The sequence below is a fragment of the Syngnathus floridae genome, chromosome 10, assembly GCF_059516105.1.
Source record: "Syngnathus floridae isolate MCC-2025c chromosome 10, RoL_Sflo_1.0, whole genome shotgun sequence".
Classification (NCBI taxonomy): domain Eukaryota; kingdom Metazoa; phylum Chordata; class Actinopteri; order Syngnathiformes; family Syngnathidae; genus Syngnathus; species Syngnathus floridae.
This window is the reverse complement of record NC_142422.1, coordinates 172546-200497: the sequence shown is the minus strand read 5'-3', so window position 1 is coordinate 200497 and position 27952 is coordinate 172546. Positions and strand designations below refer to the sequence as shown.

At 50.6% G+C, this 27952-nt stretch overlaps 4 protein-coding genes and 1 long non-coding RNA gene across 17 annotated transcripts; 2 read left to right on the top strand and 3 right to left on the bottom strand.

Moving 5' to 3' along the window:
• Positions 1 to 391: 391 nt before the first annotated feature.
• On the bottom strand, positions 392 to 13816 carry LOC148391484 (microtubule cross-linking factor 3-like). 7 transcript variants are annotated; one of them, XM_088388050.1, is made up of 13 exons: positions 13674 to 13816; positions 12252 to 13107; positions 11314 to 11538; positions 11076 to 11234; positions 10753 to 10821; positions 10330 to 10649; positions 9982 to 10135; positions 9843 to 9915; positions 9068 to 9734; positions 8870 to 8999; positions 8453 to 8748; positions 5746 to 5913; positions 3708 to 4447 (listed from the first exon to the last, which is right to left on the bottom strand). In XM_088388050.1, the coding sequence occupies exons 2-11, from the start codon at positions 13083 to 13085 to the stop codon at positions 8638 to 8640; spliced, it is 2742 nt and encodes a 913-aa protein (XP_088244176.1). In that variant the 5' UTR covers positions 13086 to 13107; positions 13674 to 13816; the 3' UTR covers positions 3708 to 4447; positions 5746 to 5913; positions 8453 to 8637. The 7 variants fall into 7 exon arrangements, with proteins under 7 accessions (XP_088244177.1, XP_088244175.1, XP_088244173.1 ...); XM_088388048.1 differs by lacking the exons at positions 3708 to 4447; positions 5746 to 5913 and adding an exon at positions 3550 to 3695 and having other exon boundaries at positions 8453 to 8999; XM_088388052.1 differs by lacking the exons at positions 3708 to 4447; positions 5746 to 5913; positions 8453 to 8748 and having other exon boundaries at positions 9068 to 9238; positions 9310 to 9734; positions 13674 to 13815.
• On the top strand, positions 7054 to 7600 carry LOC148391485 (uncharacterized). The gene is made up of 2 exons (XR_015861058.1): positions 7054 to 7247; positions 7367 to 7600. It is a non-coding gene; the product is annotated as an uncharacterized LOC148391485 (long non-coding RNA).
• Positions 13817 to 14858: 1042 nt separating the features above from the next.
• Positions 14859 to 19535, bottom strand: LOC148391483 (very long chain fatty acid elongase 4-like). 5 transcript variants are annotated; one of them, XM_088388064.1, is made up of 9 exons: positions 18802 to 19152; positions 18649 to 18698; positions 17759 to 17856; positions 17605 to 17681; positions 17348 to 17535; positions 17140 to 17220; positions 16746 to 16917; positions 16392 to 16519; positions 14859 to 16264 (listed from the first exon to the last, which is right to left on the bottom strand). In XM_088388064.1, exons 4-9 carry the CDS (start codon positions 17669 to 17671, stop codon positions 15953 to 15955), a joined length of 948 nt encoding a protein of 315 aa, XP_088244190.1. In that variant the 5' UTR covers positions 17672 to 17681; positions 17759 to 17856; positions 18649 to 18698; positions 18802 to 19152; the 3' UTR covers positions 14859 to 15952. The 5 variants fall into 5 exon arrangements, with proteins under 5 accessions (XP_088244190.1, XP_088244194.1, XP_088244192.1 ...); XM_088388068.1 differs by lacking the exons at positions 18649 to 18698; positions 18802 to 19152 and adding an exon at positions 19243 to 19535; XM_088388066.1 differs by lacking the exon at positions 18649 to 18698.
• A 221-nt stretch (positions 19536 to 19756) lies between these two features.
• On the top strand, positions 19757 to 22027 carry prelid3a (PRELI domain containing 3A). Of its 3 annotated transcripts, XM_088388071.1 has the most exons (7): positions 19759 to 20125; positions 20741 to 20909; positions 20996 to 21085; positions 21302 to 21372; positions 21461 to 21563; positions 21664 to 21738; positions 21834 to 22027. In XM_088388071.1, exons 1-6 carry the CDS (start codon positions 20094 to 20096, stop codon positions 21721 to 21723), a joined length of 525 nt encoding a protein of 174 aa, XP_088244197.1. In that variant the 5' UTR covers positions 19759 to 20093; the 3' UTR covers positions 21724 to 21738; positions 21834 to 22027. The 3 variants fall into 3 exon arrangements, with proteins under 3 accessions (XP_088244198.1, XP_088244199.1, XP_088244197.1); XM_088388072.1 differs by lacking the exon at positions 21302 to 21372 and having other exon boundaries at positions 19757 to 20125; positions 21402 to 21563; XM_088388073.1 differs by lacking the exon at positions 21664 to 21738 and having other exon boundaries at positions 19758 to 20125.
• Positions 22028 to 22274: 247 nt separating this feature from the next.
• On the bottom strand, positions 22275 to 27061 carry fbxo32 (F-box protein 32). The gene is made up of 9 exons (XM_088387763.1): positions 26717 to 27061; positions 26086 to 26204; positions 25842 to 25891; positions 25672 to 25764; positions 24367 to 24460; positions 24071 to 24255; positions 23814 to 23996; positions 23171 to 23314; positions 22275 to 23015 (listed from the first exon to the last, which is right to left on the bottom strand). Exons 1-9 carry the CDS (start codon positions 26860 to 26862, stop codon positions 22926 to 22928), a joined length of 1104 nt encoding a protein of 367 aa, XP_088243889.1. The 5' UTR covers positions 26863 to 27061; the 3' UTR covers positions 22275 to 22925.
• Positions 27062 to 27952: the final 891 nt, after the last annotated feature.

Genomic DNA, 27952 nt, shown 5'->3' with positions numbered 1-27952 from the left:
AACTATGGAGTCAACAGAAAATGCTCGGAAGCTCGCGAGCCGACATATGTACGTACAACAGCCATTACATTCAAAGCAGAAAGGTGACCAGTTGATGACGACGATACAGTTGATCTGACGTCAACATGACCGTCGTGCCATTGTATCTCTTTTTCATACGTGGAATTCAATTTTAATGATGAGATTGCATCACCTTCAGTTTGTAGGATGAAGATAGTAAATAGCTTCAATAGAGACCTGAGCCAAGGAAATCCCAATGCGGCTCACCGTGGCGTGGACATGTTACAGCTATTATCTTCTCATGATCTTGGCTCAAGTGGATTCATTTGGAAGCAAACTCAAATGGGTGACAGAGGAGATCAGAGTTCCTGTGTCCAACAGTGGTGCGGGCTGAATAGAAAAGCGCAGGTTCTTTGGAGTTCGCTGCTGTGAGGTGAAGAGCAAAACGTGAAGATTGGCGTTTGAGGATGCCACGGAGACGAGGGAGCGGCCGGCCCGCCGGGAAGGCGCACGTCGGTCGGCTTGACGCGCGAGCTCGGTGAAGACCTTCTCTTGGAGGAGCTGTGCGCCTCCGCTCCATCCTGTGGCCAAACGCATGAATTAACATGAAAGATGATAAGACCGTTCGAGCCACTATTAAATGGAGCTCTCCAAATACTTTACATTGTGTCATGTTTTTCCATCTGTTATCTTCTTGGACCTGGGGACAACAAAAAGTCAGTTCAAACACCATTAATACTGTCAGCTTTGTCCCGTGAGGGGAAAAACAAAGAAACAAACAAAAGGCGGCCTATTTCAGGCAAATGCCAACAAACTCATTTTGCACAACAGTGTGGGAATGCTTTGGAAGGGAATGGGAAAGCTACGCTTTTTGGGGTTTTCCCTTCATCGAGCTGCGAGCTTGGGAGGGAGGGAGGGAGAAGTGAGGGCGAGCGGGAGATTGACAGCTCACGTCTTGGACCGACCCTGGAGCAACTGCTAGACGTACGTGAGTGAGTGAGTGAGTGAGTGAGTGAGTGAGTGAGTGAGTGAGTGAGTGAGTGAGTGAGTGAGTGAGTGAGTGAGTGAGTGAGTGAGTGAGTGAGTGAGTGAGTGAGTGAGTGAGTGAGTGAGTGAGTGAGTGAGTGAGTGAGTCAGTGAGTGAGTCAGTGAGTCAGTGAGTCAGTGAGTCAGCGAGTCAGTGAGATACACAGCTTGTGTCATCACACAAACACTTTTGCAGTGGAAGGACGTTACTGTGACTTATCGTCGTACGTCACATTGCCCAACGAGTCGCAGAGGAGGAGCTGGCGGCGCATGAGGACGCTGCTCCGGCACCTTTAGTCCCATCCCATCCGTCTCGTCCTCAGCCGCATAGTGCTTGAGAATTCTTTCCAACGCTCCGTAGTTGGAACGCGAACCCTCGGGGCGTGGGTACGCGGCAAGAGTGAGGGGCTTCCAGGGATGCTCTTTCAGCTTGCCGGGTCTGGAGCGCTCCGTCGGAGAAACAGAGGCCACTTTGGCGAGTGTGCTTTGGCTGCGAGTCCAAGGCTCCTGAAGTGAGATGTCCAGCGGCCCAAGGTTTGCTCCCTTTCTTGCACGGTGACCAGCGGAAAAGGGATTTGCCGGCTCGTCGGCGGCTGCTCCGCTTGCTCTTTGGACCTTTTTCCGGACCTCGGAAAGGCTGTGAGGGCTTAAGGCGTGGCCAGCACTTGACTCTTGCCTTCCGTTGACGCTGCGAGATGTGCAATTTGTCATTGTGGCCGCTTGGCAGCTATTTGGGTCCACTTTGACCTCGGGAAGATGTGAAGCGGGAGCGGCTAATGCGTCTTCAATAGCTTCGGGGCAACGCAAGGGAAGTAAACACTGGTCCGGTTCGGGTTCCGCTCGCCAATCATCTGCTTGCGGAACGTGTCGGCCCACCTCCGCTTGAAACAAAGTTCTGTTGAACTCTGCCGTTTTTTTTTCCAACGTGACGTTTCTCCTGGAGCTCCGCAAACTGGGACTGGTTGGTGAGATTTCCGGGGAGGAGATGAGCCAATCTACAGATAATTCCTTGACAACTGGAGGCATAGCAGGGCTGGAGGCCGAGCGGGCCCGGCTCAGTATGTTGGCTTCGGAGAAACTCTTCTGGACTGCTGACAACTTGGTGGCGGTGAACGGATGGCAAGACCAGCGCTTGTGGCTGCTGCCGCCGCCGCCGTCGTCGCCGCTGCAGCCCTTGCAATCGGGAACGGAGTAGGATGCCACGGCGCCGTCTCGAAAAACCTTTCCTTCATTTTCTCGCAACATGGCTTGGAACTTTCTAACAATGGACGGACTGCCGTACGTTTGGTCTAGGCTGAGACACGGCCCGTGGCGCTTTGTTGTTGCGGGGGGGGACTCGGGGATGTGGAGTTCCGTGTCGGTTTGAGAGGGAGCCCGGGAGAAGCTGCCAGGTGGAACAGGGGGGGCTACGTCAGTGGAATTCTTTTCCCTGTCGGTGTCATGGGGTGACAGGGCGATCCAGTTTTCCTTCTCCAACTCTTCAAGTTGATTGTAGATTTGGCTGAGATCACATGTTGCCTCATCATTTGACATGAGTGCACTTTTATCAGCGTCCTTCTCTGGTGAGAGGCGCCGCTCAGATCGACTCAATCTGAAAGAAAATCAGCAAGGATGTATCCTCTGTGTATTTCATTCCGATTCGGATGCTATGTTGACGTACGATTTACTCATGTGTGAATGTTCAGCTATAAGACTTCCCTACCTTTTCTCCTCACTCTTCTTTTGGATCTCATCCCGGTAGCTACAAAGTTCCTCACTGACACGAGCGATCTCCTTCAGAGCCTGGAAGAGATGGATGGATGGATGGATGGAGATGTGCGGCTCTTTCAGCTCAATACTTTCAATCATTTGACGTTGAGCCCAGAAAAGTAACTGGTGATCACTCACAGCGTTGAGAGCAGTGGTGCTTTGCTTCTTCTCACTGGCATGACGCCACTCAAGCAACAGTGGACTTTCTCCAACGCATTGATATTCTTCATTCACCGCCTCGGTCGCCTGTCCATGTCCATTGGATTGAGGGAAAATGCTTTCAAAGTCGCAAGTGTTCACAGCATCTTTCCACCCGCATTCATTGCCAGTTGACAGATCTCCTGGACCGAGTCTGTCGGACGCGGGCCGGGTCTCACTTCCCATGTCGGCTGAGGGCTCGAGGAGCTGACTGCCGCTGCTCTGCGTCTGGGACGAGTCACTGAGCACGCTGGAACCAGAGCTGAGCGAGCGCACACTCGGCGTTTCTTCTTCATTCCGACGGCCGGAAGCCCCCTCTCGCTTGGCCCTCACCTCGCAGTACAACTACAAGAGAAAAATGGCAAGCGTCACGTTTGTTCGATCGTTTGTTTGTTCGTTGAAGAATACTCTGAAATGCAGGTGGAACGTACCTCTTCTATTTTGCGTTGCATATCTTTCAGTTGGCTCTCCCATTCCCTCCTCTCCGTGTCAAATCTCTCCAGTAATTGGGCTTTCTCCTTCAACCAATTCTTCTCGTTGTGCTCCAGGCGACAGCAGCGCAGCTCCATGTCGCTCGGCCGCGCGTCCGCCAGAAGTGGCCTCTCTTCGTCCAGACGGAGCCTCGGCGTCTCGCTGCGCTTTTCACAGCTCGCCGCTGAGTCGGAACCTTCCGCGCATTGGACTCCGCCGCTGCTGCTGCTGCTGCTGCCTTTGGATTCCAGCTGAAGAGAAGCAAACACAGAAAGGAATGCAAGGGGACAGAGAGGGAAAGAGGGATGAGAGCCAGATGGGAGACCAAAAAAATAAAGGAATGATGAGAATGAAGGAGCGGCAGGAAGGAAGGAAGGAAGGAAGGAAGGTTATGGAAGTGGGGAAAATAATGCAGCGTGGGATCAATGTTAGCAGGAAAGAGGGAAGATGGAAATAGGAACATATCCTGTGAGAACTTGCTTGAGAGGCCACGCCATGCCTTGCCATGCCATGCCATGCCATGCCATGCCATGCCATGCCATGCCATGGCTCCCTCCAGCAACACAGGATACAGCTCACATGATCACAGTGACAAGTTTAACTTGGTACTGTTACTCAGCTGCAAAATTTGATAGTTGAGCTATTCTCTAACAAAATGAATTCAGTCCAATTGGATTCATTTCTTTAGAATATTGTGCTCATTAAAGGATGCACCACTCACTTAACAGTAAAGTTCAAGGGTAAGGTTTTGATTTAAAAAAGACTTTTTGATTCAACATAATTGATTAGATATTTACAAGCGACTCTGGATTTCACGGAAACGTGACACGATATTACAAGTTTGTCTGATTTGATGTGCAAAATGGAATCGCGTGAAAGCTCGCCTCAAATGTCTTCCATGAAATTGAGCTCATTTAAGCAAAGTGAAGAAATGTGACTATGCTGCAGTACATTCTGTGGTCAAAGAATCTTGTGCTAAGGCTAGAATAGATCCAGAAAAATGCTAAGCAGGGGAGACAGAGAGAGAGAGAGAGAGAGAGAGAGAGAGAGAGAGAGAGAGAGAGAGAGAGAGAGAGAGAGAGAGAGAGAGAGAGAGCGAGAGAGAGAGAATGCTTGCAAGTGTGTCAGTGACAAAAGTCTTACAAGCCTCGGTAGTCATGCTGCTATTTCTGCCTGTGGCCTGCCTGCCTGCCTGCCTGCCTACAAATTATAGACAAGTCCTCCTTTTTTTCGGGGCTCCAGACACTTTGTAAAGTTACCTTGAATCGCAGACTGATTCGAAAGGTGAACAAATACTGAAAGAGCTGTGCAAGGAAACACAAACGTGGTACAGCTACATTTCGGTAGTTGAAAGAAAACAAAGTTCCCAATGCACAAAGTGCACGCACTCTTTTACCATCATGCCTGTGTGGGTGGCAGAGAATACATGCGAACAGTAAGTGTGTCGCTACGGTGACCCACTATAAATAGGGGACACTCATGTCACATTCCCGGGGTTGGTGAAGAGACTAGGTAGAGGAGGGGGGCAGGGGCAGGGGCAGGGGCGGGGGCGGGGCCAGGGCCAGGGGGCAGGGTCTGGCTGCTAAGACGCAGAGAGACGTCGCCTAGCTGCCAGCAGTCTTCATAAATCAACAGCACAAAGTAAAATGTGCCTGGAAATATCTGGCCATCCTAAGAGCATCCTGAATTTTGCTTCGGGTCAAACATGTGGAGGGAGGGAGGGAGGGAGGGAGCGGTGCATAGCGCACAATTGTGCAAGCCACAATGAAAAGAGCAGCTCCCTGACTCAAATGAGTTTCCCCATTTTTTCTCATCGTGCAGACAAACAGATCATGTTAGCTTAGCATAGATAGGACAAGCACATGCTCTTTTAAGTCCTCCTCACTCTGCTGCTGCTGCTGCTGCTGCTGCAGTCAAAGGGAACATGCATATTTGCAAAATGGTAAACAGGCAAGAGTGTGGAGGGATGTTCCATGAGAACAATGAAGCGAAGCGCAAGACCTAGTATTTCCTCTGGTGTTTGTGCTGTCAATCTGGGAGCGAGCTGTTTGATGTTGGTACATGTGCCAATGAATCATGTATTCCAGAGCCAAATAGTAGAAGGATAGATACGTAACACTATCAGGTTGTTTTGACTGGCTAAGGACATTTGTCTCCATCGCTGGGTTCTTGGGAAGCGCACGCGCGCGGGCACACGACGGACGGCAACATTCAGCATGGAAAGCCGTGGCCGAGCATTGGACGAGCGAGCAACATTGGTCTTCGCCACCCGCAGACAGCCAGCTGGGTTACCAAGCCTACCTGTGCAAGGCGGCACTTGAGCTCAGCCCTCTCCAGCTCCCAGGCGCATCTGTCTCGAGTGTACTGCAGCTGCAAATCACTCCTCTTCTCTTCCTCTCGCTTCACCTCCACCTGCACTTCTTCCAACACTGTCTTTAGGTCCAGCAAAAGTCTCCGGTTCTCCCCTGTCTGCACACAGACAAATTCAAGCTGGGTCATTTGCTTGACAAATTTAGCACAGCATGGTTTGAGGCGCCATCAAGTATAGTGTATTTCGTAAACCCGACGCTACTTGTCCTCCTTCCTTGGACCAGACTGGGCTGGGCTGACTCTAAAAGAGATATTTTGGACTTGACGCTCATCGGTGTTGCGTAGTTACTTGTATGTCGGCCACTTCTCTGAGCAGTGACTCCTTATCCCGCATCCACTCCACTTTGTCCTGAACGTGGCGCTTTTTCAGTTCCTCAATTTTCTTTTTCAGCCGCGTACGTTGCTGCATTTGGGCTTGGTTGTCGGGCTCGGACGACATTTGTTCTTTGAGGTGCTGCTGCTGCTGCCGCTGCCGCATTTGGGCTCGGGCCTCGGACGACATTTGCTCTTTGAGGCGCGTATGTGGCTGCACTTGGGCTTCGGGGCCGGACGACATTTGTTCTTTGAGGAATTCTAGTTTTGTGGCCCCCGCGCCACCTGCACCTCCACGGTCGCAGCGGCTCTCGGAGATATGAGCGAAAAGTGTGGGCGGAGAGGAAATCCTCCTGAGTGCGTTGCGGTTTTTGCCTTTGCCTCTTTCAGTCCCCTCGATTCTGCTGCACGGTACAAACTCCCATCCTTGAGACGGGACGTAACCCCCGGCTGCGCTGTGCGGCCCTGAACCGTTTCGAAGCGCATTCCACATGGCGCCGCCCCTTCTCAAATAAAAAAACAAAAAAACAAATTCAAAGTACGTGATGGTGCTGAAAAAGTCATCAATTTGGAGTTGTTGTTGTTGTTGTTTTTTTATCCAAAGCCGGCCAAATCCTCAGAGGGCCAGGTAGCGAGCGCTTCCTACAGCAAGCAGTCCTGGTGCAGGACGTCATGGTCCCCTTGGTGTCTCAACAAACACAAGATTCACTCTTCATCTGGCGACAATGTCCGCTCCTTCCTTTGTACGACCGTGCTTGAAATGAAGGCACGGCCAGCGAGGACATGCGAGCAGGCAGGCAGGCAGGCAGGCAGGCAGGCAGGCGCCCAAGCAGTAAGCGCTCCAGCTAGCTCTCCGGTAAGAGAAGGTGCCAAAAATATCATCGAGCCCACTCCAGCGGGAGTATTTTTACCCCCTGTAACCATGACTTGACTTTCCAAACGCCAGACAGGATCGAGTCTGAAGGAGACCTCGAGCGGCCCGTCAACGCCCATGTCGTCTTCAAAGCGCCATCTGACCTGACCTGACCTGACCTGACCTGACCTGACGCTATCGCCATGGCAATGGACAAATCCACGCCCTCTTGATGGTTACGTACGGAGAACGTAGCAAGTTTGCAAGAGTAAGTTGTCCAAACGAGACGCAGCGCAAATGCAAGCTTCAAGCGGCAACAAAGCTTTTTCAGCAAACGGCTATTTGTTTCACTCCTCTGTCCAACAACAACCTTGGCAAATGAGCCAGAAATGAGCCCTTACCTCGTCTCGAACGCAGTCTACATTTCAAGCAGAGAAGAGTTCAAAGAATGGCGAACCAAGCTTCGTTCAAAACAACTGCACAGGGACTTCCCACAGCTGGACCCGTGCTCTCGCTCTCTCGCGCTCCCTCTCTCGCTCACTTTCACGGCCATGACGAATGTGTTAAGCCGCTTGCTTCTGTGCTGTCTGAGTTAGGATTGGAAATGAAGTAGCAAGCGCATACTGTACTGGAGCTGTCATTGCTGATGCCTGTTGGAGCCCAGTGAATGCTGCGCACAACGACAGCAGGGAGGAACAGCACAACAAGGAGCAACTTTTAGTGGCACCTCATTTGTGTGCCGCGACTCGGCCCCACTTGTTTTATGAAATGTGGGTTGTCATGGTTTCTGTCTGTCTGTCTGTCTGTCATGGTTTCTGTCTGTCTGTCTGCCTGTCTGCCTGTCTGTCTGTCTGTGTACTCGCCCCTCCCTTCCTGTGTCCTCGCCCCTCCCTTCCTGTGTCAACTCACAATCAATGTACTGATCACAGTCACCTGGCTCTCTCTCGTTACCTGGCTGGTATTTAAGTCCTGTCTGCGTGTCACTCCGCGCCCGGTCGGGCCGTTGTTGTGGTTGTGTTCATGGCGGCAGGTCTTTTTGCGTCACGTCCCGTTGTTGGTTTTGTGAGTAAGTTATGTCAGTTTACTGAGTTTGTTTTTGTCAATTAACCCTAGTCCAAGCTGCACTTGGTCGCCCTGTTCCATCCGTTCCTGACATTGTGTCCTTAGGAGTCCGTCCGTCGGCGTATTTACTGCACATTAACATTCTGATTTGTCTCCAAAAACAGGAGCATAAATGTCCGCTCCTTTTCCAGGGAAAAGACGTTCCTGTGTGTTCACGAGATTCGAAGGCAAAGCAATGTGATCTAGCTGCTTTTTTTCAGTCAATCAAATGAGGAGAAAAATGGTGACAGTCTGCACGTTACTGTCACCAGCTCATATGATTGCAAAAAGCTGAGCGAGGCAACTCCGCCATCAAACACAGCCCCCACAAAAGATCTCCATTTCAATCATTTTTTACTTTTGCATACTCACCCAGTCCTCCACCATGGCCCCCAAGGTGTTTGAGCCCCTATAGAAGTCATCCCAAGCGATGAATGAATGGATGGCTTGAGCTGTGCTTGCAAATTGATCATGAAAATCCAACAAAACGCTACATGAAATAAAACGAAAAATTGAAAAAAAAACAAAGACACACATACGACATTCAGTTGTGAGGCCTACAGAACAAAGAAAAGAGTCAAAAGAAATACAAGTTTAAAAATGGTGGCGTAAGAGAGTGAGGAAAACAGAACAAGAATGAGGATCAGCAAAATAATGGGCTGAAACATCTTCATGAGTGCAAACAAAAACAAAAAGGGGGAAAAGGAGAACAAGGGTTAGCCTAAAAGCCAGCAACCATTTTTTCACTGCAATTATTCGGGAACTTGCACAGTAACGCGTCAAGCTTACGGAGAGAGGCTCCTCTGGTTCTTTGTCATCTTGTCTAGGAACATCCAAGCGGTCAATGAAGCCCTGCAGCTCCTTCCTGAAGCCTTTCATCTGCGCGTTAATCCGATAAAGCAGTTCATGCTCTCGGATCCTGCAAAGCCAGCGTTCCTCAGCGGAAGGCTATACGTAGAGCTGCACGTCGAGCTAACGCGCACGTACCTAGCACCTTCGTCTTGGTCGTCCAAGCTAGCAAAGAGCTCGCCGTTGGTGACGTACACCCGAGCCTCAGCAATGATGGCGCCGGTGTCGGCAATGAGCCGGTCCACGGTTCGGCCCAGCCTTTCGGCCTCCGTTCGGATGTCTATCATTTGCTGCCGCTCCTTCGGGCTTCTGGATAAAAAACGGCTCTCCACAGGTGAGTAGAGGGAGCGCGTTGGGGTGAGGCAGCGGATGTTCCTCACCTCGTCCGAGTCACTCTCGCCTCCAACGGGGCCCTCCCGTTTACGGTGAGGTGGCAGGAGGCGAGGTGAGGAGCCAGAGCCGGAGCCAGAGCCAGAGCCAGAGCCGGAGCCGGAGCCAGAGCCAGAGGCCGAGGCTGAGGCCGAGCCGGAGGCCGAGCCAGAGGCCGAGGCCAAGGCCAAGGCCGAGCCCGCGGCCGAGCCCGAGGGGGTGTCATCGTCCCGCCCCCCGTCGCTCTCAACATCACTGTCCCGTGGGCTGCTTCGTATGCCCAGGTGCGAAGCCAGGTCATAGCGCTGCATGTTAGATAGCAGCACTCGGTTCTCATATTGGAGCTGCATGACTTTGCCACTCAATTCATTGATCTGCAGACGGGCTGCCTTGAGTTCCTCCTGGAGGGCGTCCATTTTAGCCGGCTCGCTTCCTCCTGCGATGTGGAAACAAGGCAACGGTGCAAATGAGATTCCACGGGAAGGAGGAGGGCTTAACGCATTTTCTCTCCCTCTGTTTTTCTTTGGAGAAAGGCAAAACAGACCTCCTCCCCCGTGTCTGGTGCCAGCTTCATGGGATCCAGCTTTGTACTTGAGCTTGTTCAGCTCATTTGTAACCTAAAAGCAAAAGAGAAGGGCATTGTGAAAAATGTGGCGCCGAAAAAAGCCCACTCTGGTGCTGACCTTTTTGTTTTCCTCCTCCACATCTGCTAAATTCCTGCGCAGGAGTTCCGCTTCATCCTCCACCAGTTGCAGCTGCTGCCTGAGCTCAGACAGCGCCTCGCTCTGCTCTCTGCACTGCTGCCCTCCACGCCCGTCGCCATCCGCAGCCACCAAACTAGTGAGCAAAGGACGAGGAGCGTTGGCAATCACCGAGGGCGGGCGGGCGGGCGGGCGGGCCCGGCCCAGCCCAGCCCCGCCCAGCCCCGCCCCGCCCCACCCCGCCCCGCCCAGCCCAGCCCAGGCCCGCCCCGCCCAGCCCCGCCCAGCCCAGTCGATCCACCATTCGGTCCTTGAGCACATCCTACCTACCTGTCTTCCCTCATGTCGTCCAACTCGGCCTTGAGCCCCCTGTTTTCCACCTCCAACTCGACAATCTTCCTCCCCAGGATGTTGGCTTCCTCCTCCACCAGGCGCAAGCGGAGCTTGAGCTCGGATTCCCGCGTGCTGGGCGGGCCCCCGGCTTCGCCTTTGGGCAGCGGGCTGTCCACGTCCCCGTAGAAGGAGCGATACTTGTGCAGCTCCTGCTCCAGCCGATCCTTCTCCTTGTCTATCTTTGCCATTTTTTTCCTCATCAAGAGCGCCTCCTCTTTGATGAAGGCCACTTGGCACTTCAGATCCTCATTTTCTTCCTGCGATTAGCGGTGAGGGACGCGGTTTACTTGGAGAGATCGATCCAAAGCCAAGGTAGCGAAGGTTGCGCTCTCGGCAGACTCCATCAGGTAGCTCACTCACCTCAGTTGGGGTCTGCTGAGTCTTCCTCTCTTTCTGCAGATCCTTGCTTCCTTTTCTTTTCAGGGACAGCTGAAGGGAAAGAGCGTTTACGTCGTCACATCACCACTGTCATCATCATCATCATCATCATCATCACCACCACTGTCATCATCAACACCATCATCATCATCATCAGCTGTTGCTGAATGTCACTTCATCTGCCAACAGCGCTTTCTATTACTCGGAGGACACGTGTTGATATGTCACATCCATTTTGTGAGGCAGCCACAGAACTGCCTTGGTAGCAGACTCCATTGTTCCATTGTTTTGGCTGGGCTCCTCACCTCTTTCGCTTTCTCTAGCTCGTTGTGAAGAGCTTGTTTGGTGACTTCCACCTCTATCAGTCGCTGCCTTAAGCTCTCGTTCTCTTCTTCCGTCCGTGTCCTCTTCTCCTCCACGTTCTCCAGCTCATGGTGCAAGCGCACAGACACGTCCTTTGCCACCTGTTTGGTGGGGCAAGAGCATGCAATTTTGCAAGCTTGAGGCAGGCCGGTGCAAAGAAAAAGTCACCGGGGTAGGTACCTTGAGGTCTTGCTCCAGACTTCGGAGCATCTCTCCATCCACTTGGCCGCTCTCTGTGAAGCGGATCCTTTTTCTCTCCGCCTTCTTCAGGCGATATTGGAGTATTCGGCAATTCTTGTTGGCTCTCTCCAACTCCCTGCGCATGTCGTGCAGCTGGCAGGCGTCTTCCTCGTAGAAAGTGTCCCGCATCTCGTCCATCTCCGCTCGCATCTCCTCAATTTCAGTCTTGGAAACAAACAATAGGATTGAATAGGCTTTCACAAGTCTATTTCAAATGTCCAGCAAATGAAGATTGGACGTGGCATCGTTTGGAAAAAGTGCAAAGGCCTTCCTAACGTGCCATCTAGCGGTTGACACAATGCAGTCACCGACATTCAAAGCGCTGGCATTTTCAAGCACGTTGAGGTCAACGGCTTCAGTAAAGGTGCCGGCAAAATGTCGCAAACCATTTCTGCTGTTCCCACTAATGACAAAGCCACCTTTGTTGCACATTTGCTATTGGCTATGTAGCGGAAAGATGGTGGCGAAGCATGTCAGCGTCCTGCAGGTGACGCACGCCCTCGAGCGCATAACTGGACCTTTGAGTATATTTTAAAAGTGCATTGATGTGATGGAATATTCATTCTGAAATGGATAGTGGGTTTCTAAAATAACGGAACAATGAAATATCAAAACCTTTAAAGCATCTATGATATGATGTGTATATGCTTGGTGTCATTTTGATGTGGGTTTTTTTGTTGGTTTTTTTTCATCCCCGACAGTTGCAACGCTAGTGCAGACATACAATAGTTAAAAGTCCGACGCAGCAAAGCCAGGGCATGGCCCGGCCTGGCCCGGCCCGGCCCGGCCCGGTTACAACGCAGCAAATGGAAGGCATCACGCAGGCGGGGCAGTGACACTGCATGCACAAGTTGTAAAATGGGCTGAGAATTTACTACCTTAAGATCATCATTTTCATCCTCAAGCCGTTCCACCTCCTCTAGCAGCATCTGGTCCTGCTGGGAGGCCACTTGTGGGGTGGGCTGAGGCTCAGGGGGGGAGGCTGCTTTGGCCTGCATCTTTGTTCCTTTCTTCCCTAAGCTTTTATTCAGGTGAAACTGAATCAGCTCGGACTGCAAGCAGCCCTCCTTCCAGAAGCCCGCTCCGCAGCCGACTGTGCTTTTGGAGCTTTTCTTTGTCGTTGCAGAGGCGTCCCCTCCTCCTCCTCCTCCTCCTCCTCCTCCTCCTCCCCCTCCTCCTTTCTGGCTTTTATTTCTCAATTTGGGGGATTTGCTCGCGCAGGGCTGGTCCGACACCACGCGGGGGTTCGGGGGGCAGGACGCATCGGGGCGCGTGCTGGAGTGGTCGGACGTTTGGATGCCGCCTCTTTCTGACGCGGCAGGGGCGGCGGCGGCCCGGCTCAACGTGGGGCTTTCAGCGCCGGCGAGCTGAAGAGCGGTGGGCGCGCCCCCGCTGGCTTGCTGCCGCTCCCTGCCCGATGAGACAGGAGAATGACCTCGGCTGCTTCGCCCTCCTCCCCCTGCGCCCACCACCACCACCAGATGCTTGGAGGGGTTGCTCCCTTTTGGCGTGCTGGCTTTGGGGCCGGCGGGCGAGGAGGAGCGCGCCTGCTTCCGGCTGCTATTGTCCGCCGCCTGCCTGGGCATGTCGGCGGACGACGATGGCGGCCGCTGTTGCTGCTGCTGCTGCTGCTGCTGCTGCTGCTGCTGCTGCGGCTGCTGCGGCTGCTGCTGCTGCTGCTGCATGGTGACGATGTCAGAGGCTGAGCTCATCCATAGCCCCCTAAGTCTGCGGCTGTAACACAACACCGCAGCGATTGCATAGGTAAGCTCCGCTTTGGGTGTGGACAAGAACAAACCCAAAAGAGGCAAAGTCAAAGGCTCTTCGTGTGAGAGAACCAATCAAGTCCAACGGATGGCAACTACGTCTTTCATGCTGACTTACAAATCAAGTCCAACGGATGGCAACTACGACTTTCATCCTGCTTTTTAGGATACAGTGTTTCCCGGCAGCCATCATCTCTTTTCCAACATGCACGATGATGACTCACTGTTACTCAGGTACTCGGGCAAATCAGAGCCGCTCGTACTTTCCTTCATTTGCCCGAGCATCATCTGTTCAGCTCCAAACATTCATCTATTCCCTGATTGTATTTGCTTGATGAAATTGTACTCCAAACAAACAAAAGCAGCTAGCTTCTAGTAGCTTTGGGTTTCCGATGACCCATTGTGAAAAGCAACAGAAAGTCAACGTTGGAAGCCAGAAGCTCTAAACGTGTTCACCGACAGTCCAAAAATGCTCTTTCTGCAAGGTCACACCCATCTGATCAAATAGGACGACGACTCATGCTCTCTTCTTACCTTTTAGGCGGATGCTGAAGCTCAGTGGTGATGAAGGCAGGCAGGCAGGCAGGCAGGCAGAGGGGATTCCGGCTGGGCCGGCCGGCCGACTCCAGAGCCTACCAACCGCCAGCCGGCAATTTGCATAGTCATCAATATTCATGACATTACATCATTGCTGGCTGGGCGGCCCGCTCTCATTGGTGGACCGCCTGCCTGCCTGCCTGCCTGCCTGCCTGCCCGCCCGCCCGCCCGCCTGCCTGCCTGCCTGCCTGCCTGCCTGCCTGCTTGCCTGCCCGCCTGGCTGCCTGGCTGCCTGGCTGCCTGCCTGCCTGCCTGCCCGCCCGCCTGCCCGCCTGCCTGTCTGCCTGCCTGGCTGCCTGCCTGCCTGCACGGGAAACGTAATATTTTTATTTTTTAGTGGCTACTCCTTGGTGCATGTGCAAACATTTGATCAAGTGGCTGTATGTGTCACTCATTATCTTGCAAACCGATGTGCGCGTGAACTCGGAAGGGCTCGCTCGCCCCCTCGCTCGCTCATGTGCGCGTTCCCGTTCGTGATACATCGTATTGATTTTATGACACGATACTCCGGGCGGGCCGGTCGGTCTAAATTTAGACAAGGACCGCTGGTATTCAATCTTACACAGCATGGAGTTTGAAAATCTGCATACAAATGATCCTAGTCATTGTGCAAAACGTACATGTTCACCAATCAATCCCATATTGTTTTCAGCAACACACAAAAGCAGACACACCTCAGCATGTCCAAGGAGGGGGGAGGATGGATGGATGGATGGATGGATGGATGGATGGATGGATGGATGGATGGATGGATGGATGGATGGATGGATGGATGGATGGATGGATGGATGGATGGATGGATGGATGGATGGATGGATGGATGGATGGATGGATGGATGGATGGATGGATGGATGGATGGATGGATGGATGGATGGATGGATGGATGGATGGATGGATGGATGGATGGATGGGGCATGCAAGTGGGGTCCCGCATCTGACATCTGTGCTTACTGGTTACCATAGAAACCTTTGTTAAATGACGGCAAAGTGGGCCATCCGTGGACAATTCCGTGGGGTGACTTGCATCCTTTTGAAAGGAATATTTTAGAGCTGAACCTCTTATATGAATTAGAATCCAAAAAGTCTCATGTTGGCTATCTTAATAAAGAATGCAATCGGAATCCAAGGTTGTTTTTTAATATACATAGATGGGCTTTCTGTTTAAATCAATATTGTACTTGAAAAAAGCAGAACAACAACACAAAAGTAAGGTGGCCAACAAACAAGCAGGGCGCAGAGTACAAAAAATCGCAGTGTAATATATACAACACAAACACACGCGCATTCTCATTGACATCATCATCATCATAATAATCATAAAAATGAATATCGCTATGTCTGTACATGACAATTCAAAACGACAGAGAAAATAAAATGAAGATTGGAAAATAAATAAACGGAGCAGTCATTCTTCGTTAGTCATCCATACACAAAATTAGGATAGAAGTTGCCCCATCCTGCTTTTTATAGAAATGAATGATAGGATAATTGTCTTTTATTTTCACTTTATGATTGTTTACATTCAAGCCATCTGAAGACATGGACTAAGAATATCAAAGTAAACCCTTTCAAAGTATTTGATCAAAACAAAGGAAGATATTGATTCTTGAAACAATAACCGGACCCTTTTGTGTACAACTGTCTACGAGACAAGCCATCAAATAATGCCATAAATAGAATCAAACATCCTAAAATCAGGTCCACCTCATCATCACATCACATCATCACACACAAGTAGGGACATAGAAATCGTACAATGCATACAGAAATAGTATCATATTTTACACTTTGATATCACGCTGAGCTCTGCACTGCTTGACCCCCCCCACTCCGTAAGTAGCGGAAGAATCCCATCCAAGCTCAAAAGCACCACTTGGTCTTGACATGCTGTCTGTCCATCTTTTCAAATGATGGACGATATGAAGAGTTGTGCCACGTTAGCGTGACAGTTGCTTTATACATGTGAGGGGGAAAAAACGGTGTACAATGATGTTTAAAAAACAAACAAACAAACAAAGGGATTCCCCATCCGACCGATGCCGCAGAAACACTTGGATCTGACGCGAGTGTATTTTGCCCTATTTGACCTTTGCCTCTGTTCCTGGCTAAACAACATTGGCTCACCACAAGCTAGTTTCATCGCGTCTTGATATGAATACATTGAGCTCATCCATCAAAGAAGGTCTTCTGCAGATGGAGTTTACCTCAGCGTCCACTAATCCCTTTTTGCTCTTCCTTTCCTCTTTCTCCTGCTGGTGTTTTCCTGCAGCTTGTCATCTTTGCTCGCCGCCGCCGCCGCACCATTGCTGAGTCCATTGAGGGCCCCGTTTGAGACGGCCCTGCCTGCCTTGGAGGAGGCGTCGGCGCGCCTGGGCTGCTGGCGGCGGTAGGTCTGGTAGTAGAAGTTGCCGAAGAGGACGATGAAGGTGACGGCGTAGCAGATGAGGGAGTAGTGCATCCAGTGGGGGAAGTCGCAGTTGACGTAGAGCGACAAAGCCGTGTGGCCGATGGTGACGTGGAACTGAATCTGAGAGGCGAGCACAACAACCCGTTGAGGAAAAATGAAACCTCGAGCCATCACGGGCCTTTGCTAAGGAATCAAAGAATGACAACTATAGGCCATTTGGGTGGCACAAAATGATCGGATGTGTTACCATCTGAACGATGGTCAGGTACTTTTTCCACCACAGGTACTTTTGAATCTTCGGACCACAGGAAGCCAGCCCGTAGTAGAGGTACATCAACACATGGATTGCCGCGTTCATGTGTGCGCCAAAGAATGCTGAAAAGACAGCAAGCAGTTAGTTCTGGTCTTCAAGTACGTACGTATGTATATTCCTCCTTTTGGAAACACAAATCCTCGCCATGTGCTATGGCGGCATGGCTGATTGGATTGTTTTGATTGCCAAAGGCTCAGGTCCAGCTTAAGAATGGCCTGCCCGCCTGCCTAGAGCCGGTGGCCCCGGCCCCCCCGCCGGCCGCCCGCCCGCCCGGCCGGCGCCACTCACACTGTCCTCCAGCCACCCATTTGATGCCGATCCACCAGAGCGTGAACATGGTGCAGTGGTGGTAGACGTGCAGAAAGGTGACCTGCCGGAACTTTTTCCTCAGGATGAAAAACACCGTGTCCAGGTACTCGACGCCTTTGGAGATGAAATACCACCACAAGGCCCCTGCCACCTGAGCGGGGGACAGCCAAAAGCCTGATTCGAACCTTTCAAGAGACCTTAGCTCCAGCACACTGACTGGAACGTTTCAAGAGAGCTTAGGGATGTTAGTATGTCATGTCAGGGCTGCTACTTTTTGCGTATTGTTCGGCAAGCAGATCACCTGAGCTTTGGCTTCTTCTGCTTGACAGCAGCAGTTGCTGTTAGCATCTGAAACGGTGCACATTGCACTCACCCTGACTTCATTGGGGTCATCGGAGTAGTCCACTCGTTGACAGATGTAGCTGTAGCTGGCTGCCCTGGCTGCCATGAACAGCTAGCGGGAGCCAAATGAGATATCATTTGAGTCCGAAACAGACAATGAAAGACACGCCGCGCTCATTGAAAGGTGTCTGTCATCAAGATGCAAAACCCTTCCTTCCCTCCTTCCTTCCTTCCTTCACCTCTTTGAAGATGAAGAAGTTGAGGAAGACCATACTGAAGTTGTAGACAATGAGTGTTTTGCGAAGCTGGAAGGGCTCCCTGTTCTTCATGTATTTGGGCCCCAGCCAGAGAAAGAGCAGGTAGGATGCACTGATGGCTAGAGTGGGCAGCGGGTTGTCCATCAGGGGCCATTTCTCCACGCGCTTGTCTGGAGGAAGGACAGCATTGCATTCACTGCTGCTTAAGGCTGCCTGCCGAGGTTCTTAGTTTGGATTACCTGCAATCGTTAAGGTCCATTTGTAGAATTCTACCGTCTCGTGAATTAGATGAGTGACAATCTCCATGTCTGCTGATCTGAAACGAAGAAAACAGATTCCGGAATGACGCCGGTGGCGCAACTCATGGCAAATGGACTTTTGTACGATTCAGACTTTTTTTAGTACGACTGTTGTAGTAAAAGCTCGTCGCCTTTTGACCGCTCCAGTGCTGGCAGTGGTAGGTGAGACCGCAGCGCAAAATGCTCCACTACCTGTCATGATGGAATGAATAGGAGACGATTAAGCCACATATGTAAACGTTCACAAAAGGATCCATAAATAGTCTGGACATCATTTGTTAAATATTGCCAACTGCGTGTTCTGCAGATGTATGAAGCCATGCCAAATATAAACAAGGCCTGCCTGTTGTTCACAAACACGTAATTGAAACAAGTGCAGGTTCACAGTTTTGGGGTAGAATATCGTCAAATTATTATTTATCAGCTCGCGCACAAAGGCTGGCGGCCAGGCGGGCGGCCAGGCGGGCCGGCGGGCGGGCTCAGGCAGGCAGGCAGGCAGGCAGGCAGGCAGGCAGGCAGGCAGGCAGGCAGGCAGGCAGGCAGGCAGGCAGGCAGGCAGGCAGGCAGGCAGGCAGGCAGGCAGGCAGGCAGCATGTGCCGGGATAGCAGCGCATGTTGTCAGCACATTTTTTCCACCACGGGCAGCAGACGTGAGGAGGATGAGGAGGACCATAGTCAACCCTTGCCTTGATATATTACAAAAAACAGAAAACGAAGGTGACACCCATCCCCAATCACCAACAGCCCATTTGCCCAAGCCTGCTGCAGTATTCATCCATCCATGCATCCATCCATCCATCCATCCATCCATCTATCCGTCCGTCCGTCCGTCCATCATGGGCCTCTTATTGATTCAAGGGTTACAGCCCAAAATGAGCAAAAATGATCAAGCACGTTGCATTTCTAAGAGGTTTAATAGAGCTCATTTGATTGTGCGCATTTGCATTCTGCGGCATGCACTCTCTCATTCCGTCGGGCCCTCACCTAGCAAGGATGAACGCTTCTCTTAACCGCATCCGTTAAGCTATTTCCGGCTTCAAAATCAAATGAACAACGGTTGAGGACAACACGAATGATTAAATTAAAAAAAAGTGTAATTCTATCCCGCACTCTCCACCGGTTAGGATGCCCTATTACCTTTGCGTGATGTTTTTATCCGTCTATGATGACATTCAATGCAAGGTCATGAAGCGAGCGCATAAGTGTTACCTCCCTCTTCCCAGTCGGCCGTTGTGCGTTTTTCTCTTTCTTATTTTTTTTTTCTATTTTGGGTGTGTGTATCAATTGCTCGGCATCCACGGCGACTTGGATGGCGAAGGCATAAACGTGTCTCTCTCTCTCTCTCTCGCTCTCTCTCTCTCGCTCTCTCTTTCTCTCTCTCTCTTTCTCTCTCTCGCCTCCCTGGGCCGGTGACGAATAAAATTCTCCCGAGCCTTTGCAGCAGCCGCAGCTCTGTCTGTAGGTTACATCGGACGCTATTAAAGTGTGCTGCGTTCATGTCCCTGTTCCAAAATAAAGTGGAATTCTGGAAGGCAAACGTATTGAGATGGATACTGTTTTTATTTTGGAAGATCTCACCTATTTTCCGGTTCATGCGTGTCGAAGCTTGATTGAGTTGACGCTGGATGCGTAAGGATGGTGGTGGAAGGATGCTCTTCTCTTCTCTTCTCTTCTCTTCTCTTCTCTTCTCTTCTCTTCTCTTCTCTTCTCTTCTCTTCTCTTCTCTTCTCTTCTCTTCTCTTCTCTGCTCTTCTCTGCTCTGCTCTTGTCTTCTCTTGTCTTGTCTTAGCATGAGCACAAAAGGGTGCCTACCCTGCCGCATGCAGTCCGCACAAGTGCCCCAGTGACGTCGTCACGCACACCGAGGTGCAACACAAAACAGCAGTTGTGCCATCAAAATAAACTTTTAGGCCGGAGCGCAGTACTATAACATTAATTCCGAAAAACAGGGAAAGGTGCAGGGACGCTTGAGTGCATTTAAATATGTCATTTAGATATCGGTTTTCTTGCTACACTGCGATCAAATCGGTCTCTTTCCAAAATGTAGCCATAGAGGCAGGAAGAGCCTTTTATTTTGAAAGTCCTGGCCTGGCTAGAGCATCTAGTTCAGGCTGACTTTATGTTTGATGGCGAAAACGCTGGGCAGGTTTTGCTGCTCGTTTTCCTTTCCATTTTGTTTGTAACACCTTCCCTGCCTTCCTGCTGCCCATCTCTCGGGAACAGGATGATCCGTTTGCAAGTGTTCCTTCTTCACCTTTGATGCTCGGAGGCAAACGAGCATCTGGACGGACGGAACTGATGGTGCTGGTCCCAGGGCCCAATTTACTGACTGATCATACACAGAACGGACGGACGGACCGACGGACGGACGGCAAATCAGGCAGGCCAAGAGGCTTTTCTCAAGAGACAACGTCACTCTGGGTCAAAACATGAAGATTTGGAGCACAGAGCATGCTTTCAGGTACACTTTTTCTTTCTTTGTTTTTTTTGTTGTTGTTTTTTTTGATGAAGAATTCCTCAAAACAGAGACGGGTAACTAAGGCCATAAGGTCTGTGAGAGTTGCTAAGATTCACATGGAAGAAAAGAAAAAGTGTCAATAAATATATATATATATAAAATACAACACTTAGAAAAGGACTGTGTGTGCTGTTTGAATACAGTTTACAGTCAAGTTCCTCGGGCCTTCCTTTTAGCTGCTGCCTAGTCCAATCAACTGCTGCATGTGGCCTTTGATTGGCTGTCAAGCAGTTCAGGATGAAGCCCACTTCTCCACACTTAGCTAATCAGGTGGGTGGGTGGATGGATGGTTGGGAGGGCAGGTGGGTGGACGGTTGGGAGGGCAGATAGATAGTTAGATAGAGAGAGACAGACAGACAGACAGACAGACAGTTTTCTGAGCAAGTGCGCGGCAGCATGCTGAGAGCCACTTCTTAGATTGTGCCCCTGTCATGTAAGCCAAATGTTCGAAAGAGCCCAACAAAATACAAGCGACTCGCTTGACAATAATGAGTCATTTGATTCTCTTACCTCAAGTGGTTGGAGGAAAGCTCGTTTACAAGTGGTACTGGTTTGTAGTTACCCGTGGGAGACGGTGATCAAGGCCGCCATGAGGAAGTACCCTAACCCCATGAATCCGCACGTGGTGGGCGTGGACGTGCTGGAGCGCCGCCTGGATGCGGAAGGACGCCTGCACAGCCACCGACTCCTCAGCACAGAGTGGGGCCTGCCGGCCATCGTACGAGCGGTCGGTGGTCCCGCCGTCCCGTCGCCGTGCTCTCTTGGGGCGGCGCGGCTGCACTTGCTCTCAGACTTTTTTGTTTCTTTTTCTAGCTACTGGGAACCAACCGCTTGCAAACCTACGTCAAAGAGCACTCCATCGTGGACCCCGAGGAGAAGAAGATGGAGCTGTGCTCGACAAATGTAAGAAAAGCGTTCGAGCCTTTTGCCGCAATCTTTCCCAAGCTCTCTTATACGTGCATGCTCCTCTATTATCATTGGTGGTCCTTTCAGCAAATTGCCAGTCCATTTGAAAGTGTTTGATGCTAGCCACCTGGGCACAAGCTATCCTGGAAATTTCCAGAGCCAAACACCGATTCCACGTCTTGAAATGACAGCGAGCGTTGCCTTGTCCCACAGATCACGCTTACCAATCTGATCTCGGTGGATGAGAGGCTCCTTTACGCACCTCACCCAGACAACCCTGAGGTGTAAGTCCATTTCTTTCCTTTCCGTCTAGGCCTTACAACAAAAGAGCAATGCTCAAAGGGCGTTACGTACCTTTGGTGTGCTCCACAGCACCATTCTGACGCAGGAGGCCATCATTACAGTGAAGGGAGTGAGCTTGAGTAGCTACCTGGAGGCTATGATGGCGAGGAGAATGTCTGCTAATGCCAGGAAGGTAACGCACCATTGCATGCCATTCCCTCGTGCTGTTGATCCGATCGTCCTTTAATCTTGCTTGCTTTCCGCTCTGTGTGTGTGTGCGCCTGCCTCTCTAGGGTTGGGATGCAATTGAGTGGATTATTCAGAACTCTGAAAGGGAAAATATTACTCTTTGACACTTACTACCTCTGGTAAACCTGGCCAACTTTTTTTCCTCCTTTGATCCCCCCCAAAAAAAAAAAAAGTCATTCAATAGGACTTGTTTGTTCACACTTGATATTTGCAGGATATCTCGAGCGAGTGCTTCGGATGAATGCATGAAGGAAGGAGTCTTTGTGGACTTGGCTCACTGCACAGAGGCTTGCTTACCATACCAGTGGAGTGAGTACTGTCCATTTAGAAATATGCTGGAGTTGAGCAACCTCTGCGCCAATAGAGGACTGACTGTGTGCGCAACACAATTAAAGACGACAAAAGGCACTCGTGGTATTTATTTTGACCGTCCTTCGCGACTTTGACGTATTTGTCGACATCTGTCTGCGCTTGATGAGGATGACCGCGCGGATGTGAAACGTGGATGCAATCGGCAAAAATTTTTAGGTGTCAAACTCTCTCTCGCTCACAGTCAAGATGCTGCACTCCTGCAGTTCTCAATTAATCCAGAAGAGCGCGCTCTACTCGTCACCTTTGCCCATGCGCTAGAAACGGAGGCAACCCAAACACGCAATTGCCTCTGAAAGATAAACGTTTATTTACACAGCAGAGCACAATGTATTGCAAAGCATGTAGATCAATGACAACATCTGGATCGAAGTTCCTTCAAATCCCATTGAAGAAAAAAAAAAGCGGAGCCGATTGTAACAAGCCAGCATGGTTGTGTCGATAATCCTTGCCAGCGGTTTTTGCAAAAAGGCACACCAAGTTGCACAAATCTCAGACATAAATAATTGCAATCGCAAAAACAAGACATTTCAAACCTGTATCAAATCTTTATAAAAGTGAAAAAGTGAGAAAAACAAAACAGCACGGTGCGCTGACACTCGGTCGCTTCCGTTTGATTTCTCGGAGTAGAAGTGGCAAAGCAAACAATTCCCTCTGTGCTTGAAATTGCGGTTGACTTGACAGCCAGAAATCGGAAGCAGTTTGTGAACTGAAGCATTCCCCCACTTCTACTGCTCCCACTTATTGCACACGGATGCTCCTTCTACATTCTTTGGTTCTCTTTAAATTGGAGTCAGCATCGTACCTCGAAAAAGTCAACAGAGTGAAATCTCAAGGGCGTATTTGTCCCACTGTCATGGAGTGACGTCGTCTGCCGGAAGGGCTTCAAGAAATCCTGTACAGTATGTACACGCTTCATCATATTTTGGGGCGATGATCAGAATTTGAAGAGGTTAATGAAGTCTTGAGGGGAAAGGGCCACGGTGCAGCTTTCGGGGTTGTTGGCGGTGCACGGATGATTGGTGTCCTGCATGGGGTGGCAAAGGAAGGAAGGAGGGAGGAAGGAAGGAAGGAAGGAAGGAAGGAAGGAAGGAAGGAAGGAAGGAAGGAAGGACAAGGCTTGAAATAGGCCCGCCACGCCACCTTGGATGCGAAAGACAAATGTGGGTACTACTCGTGTACCTTCCAGAAAAGGATGTGACAGTGCGAGCAGAAGTGCAGGGTATCGCTGTACTGCTCTCTGCGGGGGTAGCAGCGGCTCAGCTTGAAGTACATCTTCTTCCACTCCAGGTGACCTTTGTCTGACACCATCAGACGCTTTCGGATCTAAGAGAGACAGGGAGGGAGGGCGGGAGGTAGGGGCAACACTTAAGACGTGACTCCAAGCCCATCACAAAGTAGTGGAACCCACTTTAGACAGTAGCTTGGTGTCTTATCAAATGCATTTGCGGGAGGGGGGGAGCAGAGTGTGAAGTGAACACTCCCAGTGACTGAAGCCTGCTTTATCCTCGCTCTTTTTTGGCAAGTACATTGCACTATACGTAGCATACAGGAAGTTACAAGCAGAAGAAACATCCTGATGCATCGCAGTGCCAGAACACTGAAAACATTGGCCCGCCCATGCGTGACTTTGACGAAAACACTTGGACTTGTCAGCAGCGTCAGTCGCAACGCTCACAAGCGCTTGCGCTTGCGCTTGCTAAGCGGCCAACCACAGCCGCAACAAGAAAGACGCTGTGACTTCAAAACGAAGCAATCGAAATGGAGAGTCGGTGAAGGGAATTTTCCCTCTTCCCCTCCCAGTCGAGTAGATGTGCTGACGTGCCTGTCTTTCTGTGAAGTGGTACTGGCAGAGTCTCTTCCAGAGCACGCGATCCTCAGCAAGGCTCCCGAGTTGCGGACACACTTGGCCTAGGCACACCAAGTCCCTGCCGTCCGACAGACGCTCCATGATATTCAGCTGCAGGCTGGCGGGCAGCTGCATTAGCGTCATGCCCGTTGATTTGGGCTGCAAGAAAAGAAATGCGCAAAGAAAGGTTTTTTGTCGTCCGTCAACCTTCTCTCAATGTCAGCGGCACTCACCCTGTTGATCTGGATGTTGTTTAGCTGCTTCTGCCACTGCACAATGTTGTCCATGCGCTGCACCCACATGTTGATGTTGCCGACCAGCACCGACTTGCCCATGTCTTGAACCAGACCGCAGAGCGACAGATACAGCGTTTGGAGCAGCTCCTTGATGGGGCGCACGTTCTGCTGGTCGTCCAGCACTGCGGCGGCGGCAGCAACGGGAGTGAGGGACGATAAGAGACTCACCCAGCCACACCGTTTGTTGACAGCAAACACTGACTTGGATGAGAAGTATAAGAAGGATGGCTCACCTTTGTGTACCACTCTCTCCAGAATATTCATGTAGTTCTTCTGAGCCACACCGCTAAGTGACGGGAGCTGGGACTTGGCGATAAGCTCCAGCAGCTTCAAGAGAGAGGGACATAAAACGAGATGAACTTGCGCCCATTGGCTACGGGAGGGCCACAACCCCCAGTGTGCTCTTATACTAGATACATGCACACTCGTCTGCATGGGTCCAATCCACCTGTGCGGAAAGTCAAGAAGCTGCCGGCAAGCATTTGCATTTGCCAGGATGCTTTGCAAAACAATCTTTAATCACTCGCCTGCTGATCCTGTCAAGCCAATGATTTATGGTCACCAGCTAATGGTCATCAGCTAATGAATATTAGCTGGCGGCAGCCAGGCATGCACGGAACAAATGCTGTGACATCACCGAAGAAGACGTTTGATCCTGGATGCGACAAAACGGAAGGTGCAGAGGAAGAAAAAAATACACTCTGAGCGCTTCGCTATTTCGTGAGTCTAAACAAAGTCTCGATCGTCCCTATTCTTTGCGCTTTCCTCCGACCTTGCTCTTTCAGCAGCTCATCAAGCGCCCTTTGAGCAGCCGGCCAGAACGACGTGCCTTTCCGTATCTACTTTTAGCACCCGGCAAAAGTGCACTTGGTGGTGTCGGACAGACAGACGGACGGACGTATTGTTGTAGCGCCTTACGGCACTGGACTCGGAGCGTTTGCACCAAAAAGTCATCACCGTCGAATGAGTGGAAGTGATAGAGTTTGGGTGGGTGGAGGAGAGTCCCGAGCAGCACCATGCGGGGCCTCACTGCACACTTAAGTCCACCCTCCCTCCCTCCCTCCCTCCCCCCCTCCCTCCCACGTGCCACTCACGTGGCTTCACACGTGGAAAGGTTTCACATCAGTGGGGGGAGGAGGACTTTTTAGGCTGGCTGCACTGTTACAATAAGGGTTTGAAGCTTTCCAACGGTTACTGTCATAAATCGGCTGTTGATATTATGACGTTGTTTACGTGTTAGACCATGACAATATATTTAACACTTGATGCTACAGCATGACATGGTTTGCAAAGTGTTGTTGCTGAGCGTCACAGAAGTTTTGGGCAGGCTGCTTTGAGGAGACATTTCACCCCCATTAGCATGAACCATTATGACTCATCTGCGCAAACGCGCAGTGGCTCCGTTAAAATCATCAGCAGTGTCTGCAGAGCGTTGATAAGCCACGCACACCCTGTAGAAAGCGGAACCTCATCTAAACACATCACGATTAGGGAGGGACGGAGGGAGGGAGGGAGGGATGGAGGGAGGGAGGACTCACTCTGACGACATAGTTGAACCTCCTGGTGTCCTTGATGGCGCTGCAAAAATCCAAGCGGTTGAAGGCTTCCCCCAGGGTGCAATATCCGTGGCGCTGGAATCATTTTACCAACAAGAGCTTACTTGATGACATGTTGACATAAGCAATGACAAAATGGGTTTAGGCCTTACCTCCTTGGTGCTTCCTTTATGAACATAGATCCACTTTTCCCTGTGGAAATCTGTAATCAAGGACATGGTTTGCATGAACGGCCTGCCTGCCTGAGTTTTGCGACACGGACGGAAATCAATCCCACAAAAGCTTTTGCGCGTCGGCCAACCGGAAGCCATCTTGTTTTGCCTTTTTAAATAACATCTTTAATCAAGCCACACTCAAGAGAAACAGACACGACAAGGTGGTGAGTGAGTGACTCACATGGGGCCTTGGTGTTGTTGTTAATCAGGTCTTTCTTCCTCTTCTTGGCAGCCATGTCGTAGCCCAGAGAAAGCAGCAAGTTCTCCTTGTTGAAACACTCCTGCTCGGCTTTGCGGAAGCTACGCAAACAACATTAAAGCAGTGAGATGGGGCAGCAGGAAATGACTCAATTCCACTTAGTTGCTCAAAAAAGGCTTCTTGTTTTTGTTCGCCAGCGATGAGCACAACAATCACATGCTCATCCTTTTTTGCATTGTTTCTGCGGTGCCTCAGCCCCATAGAGGCTTTGTGAACGCCACCGAAAACGCAACACTTTTGGCCCATCTTTGGCCCAGCTTTCACGTCCAAATGGATGAGGGGTGCACTCGGAATGTTGTCACGTGTAAGAGCAATTGTTTGGGCCACAAGTCAAGTCGGCTTCGAAAGAGACTCAACCGGCGTTAAGCTGCCCACTTGTCGAGTTATTAATAGAAAAGCGATTAGCAGAAGAAGGAAAACAAAGAAGGGGAGGGGGGAAGCAAACACAAGCATGGACGAAGGGGTTTTTCTTCTCCTTCTTTTATCTGACTTTTCCTTCCCATGATATTTTTCCAACCTAATGACAGTTTGGTGACGCAGATTGACGACAAACCTCTCAAGGGAGATATTGTCGTTGTTGTCGTTGTTGTCGTTGTTGTTGTTGTTGTATTTGTTGTCCACCGTTGTCTTTTTCCATCCCTCCTCGGTTTTAACCCAACATTGTCCCGGCGACCTCCAGTCCTGTCCGAGGAAAGGCATCCTTCGCTTCCTTCCTTCTTTGGGAAGATGCTCAAAGAAACAAACAAAAGAGTGGAGTCGCTAATCGATAGATCGTTGGATCGATCCCTGTTTTTTGTTGGCCACTTGCTCTTCAACGGGTTGTCGTTCAAGCGGTGTTGTCATTGCGCAGCTTCTTATATCGTCCCGGTCGGCCGCCGGAAGCACGGTGGCCCCGCCCACCTCGGAAACTTTCCTGCCCCGCCTGCAGCACGTGGATTTGTTTATCTACCGGAGCGTTGCGAAACGTCGCTGAAGAGAGCGAAACACGCACGCGCGCGCGCGCCCGCCCGCCCAAATGCAACATCACGCACGAGCGCCTTGATGACACGACGTGCGCGTGTTCATAAATTCAAGTCGCCTCGGTGGAGCGAATGTTTGTTTTTATGCCTGCTCTTCTTTGAGACACGATGACGTCACCGTCTCAGATTAACTCCAAAAATACCGCATTAACAACGAAGTGTCTGCTATCTCATACTTTGGAAACCCATTCAACGTTTTATTTGAAAGCACACGGCCAGGTGTTTGGAGTTGTCGCTGACGGAAGTGTTCCAAAGAAACACGTGCTTCGGTCATGTGGTTCTGACAGAGCCGACGCATGCAAGCGGCGGAATGGCATGAAGAGAAGAGAAGAGAAGAGGAGAGGAGAAGAAGCCCCTCCTTTTCTTTATCCTTATTTCATATATACTGTATGATGTGCTGGAACTGAGATTCACAGGGCATAGTATGTGTGGCCAGTATATGTTTTTTTATGGCTGCCTCAAAACATGAGAACAAAACGGCCAGAAATGGAACAAGGCAGTGTAGTCAGTCACTCGTGCTAATATAAATAGATCAAGTTGTTGTCGAGTATTGCGTTACATTGTGTATTATGTGGCCTTGTTTATCTTCGATAGCGTTAAGGGCTGCTGTCCCATTGTATTTCAAGACAATCCCACTGCGGACAAAAGCTTGTTAACACTCAAGATGTTTTGAGCACTAAGACAGCCCAGCCCTCATTACCTTCCGTCCACAACCTCTGACCTTTCCAGTGTCTTCATAATTCATAAGACAATCTGTCAAAACATGTCAC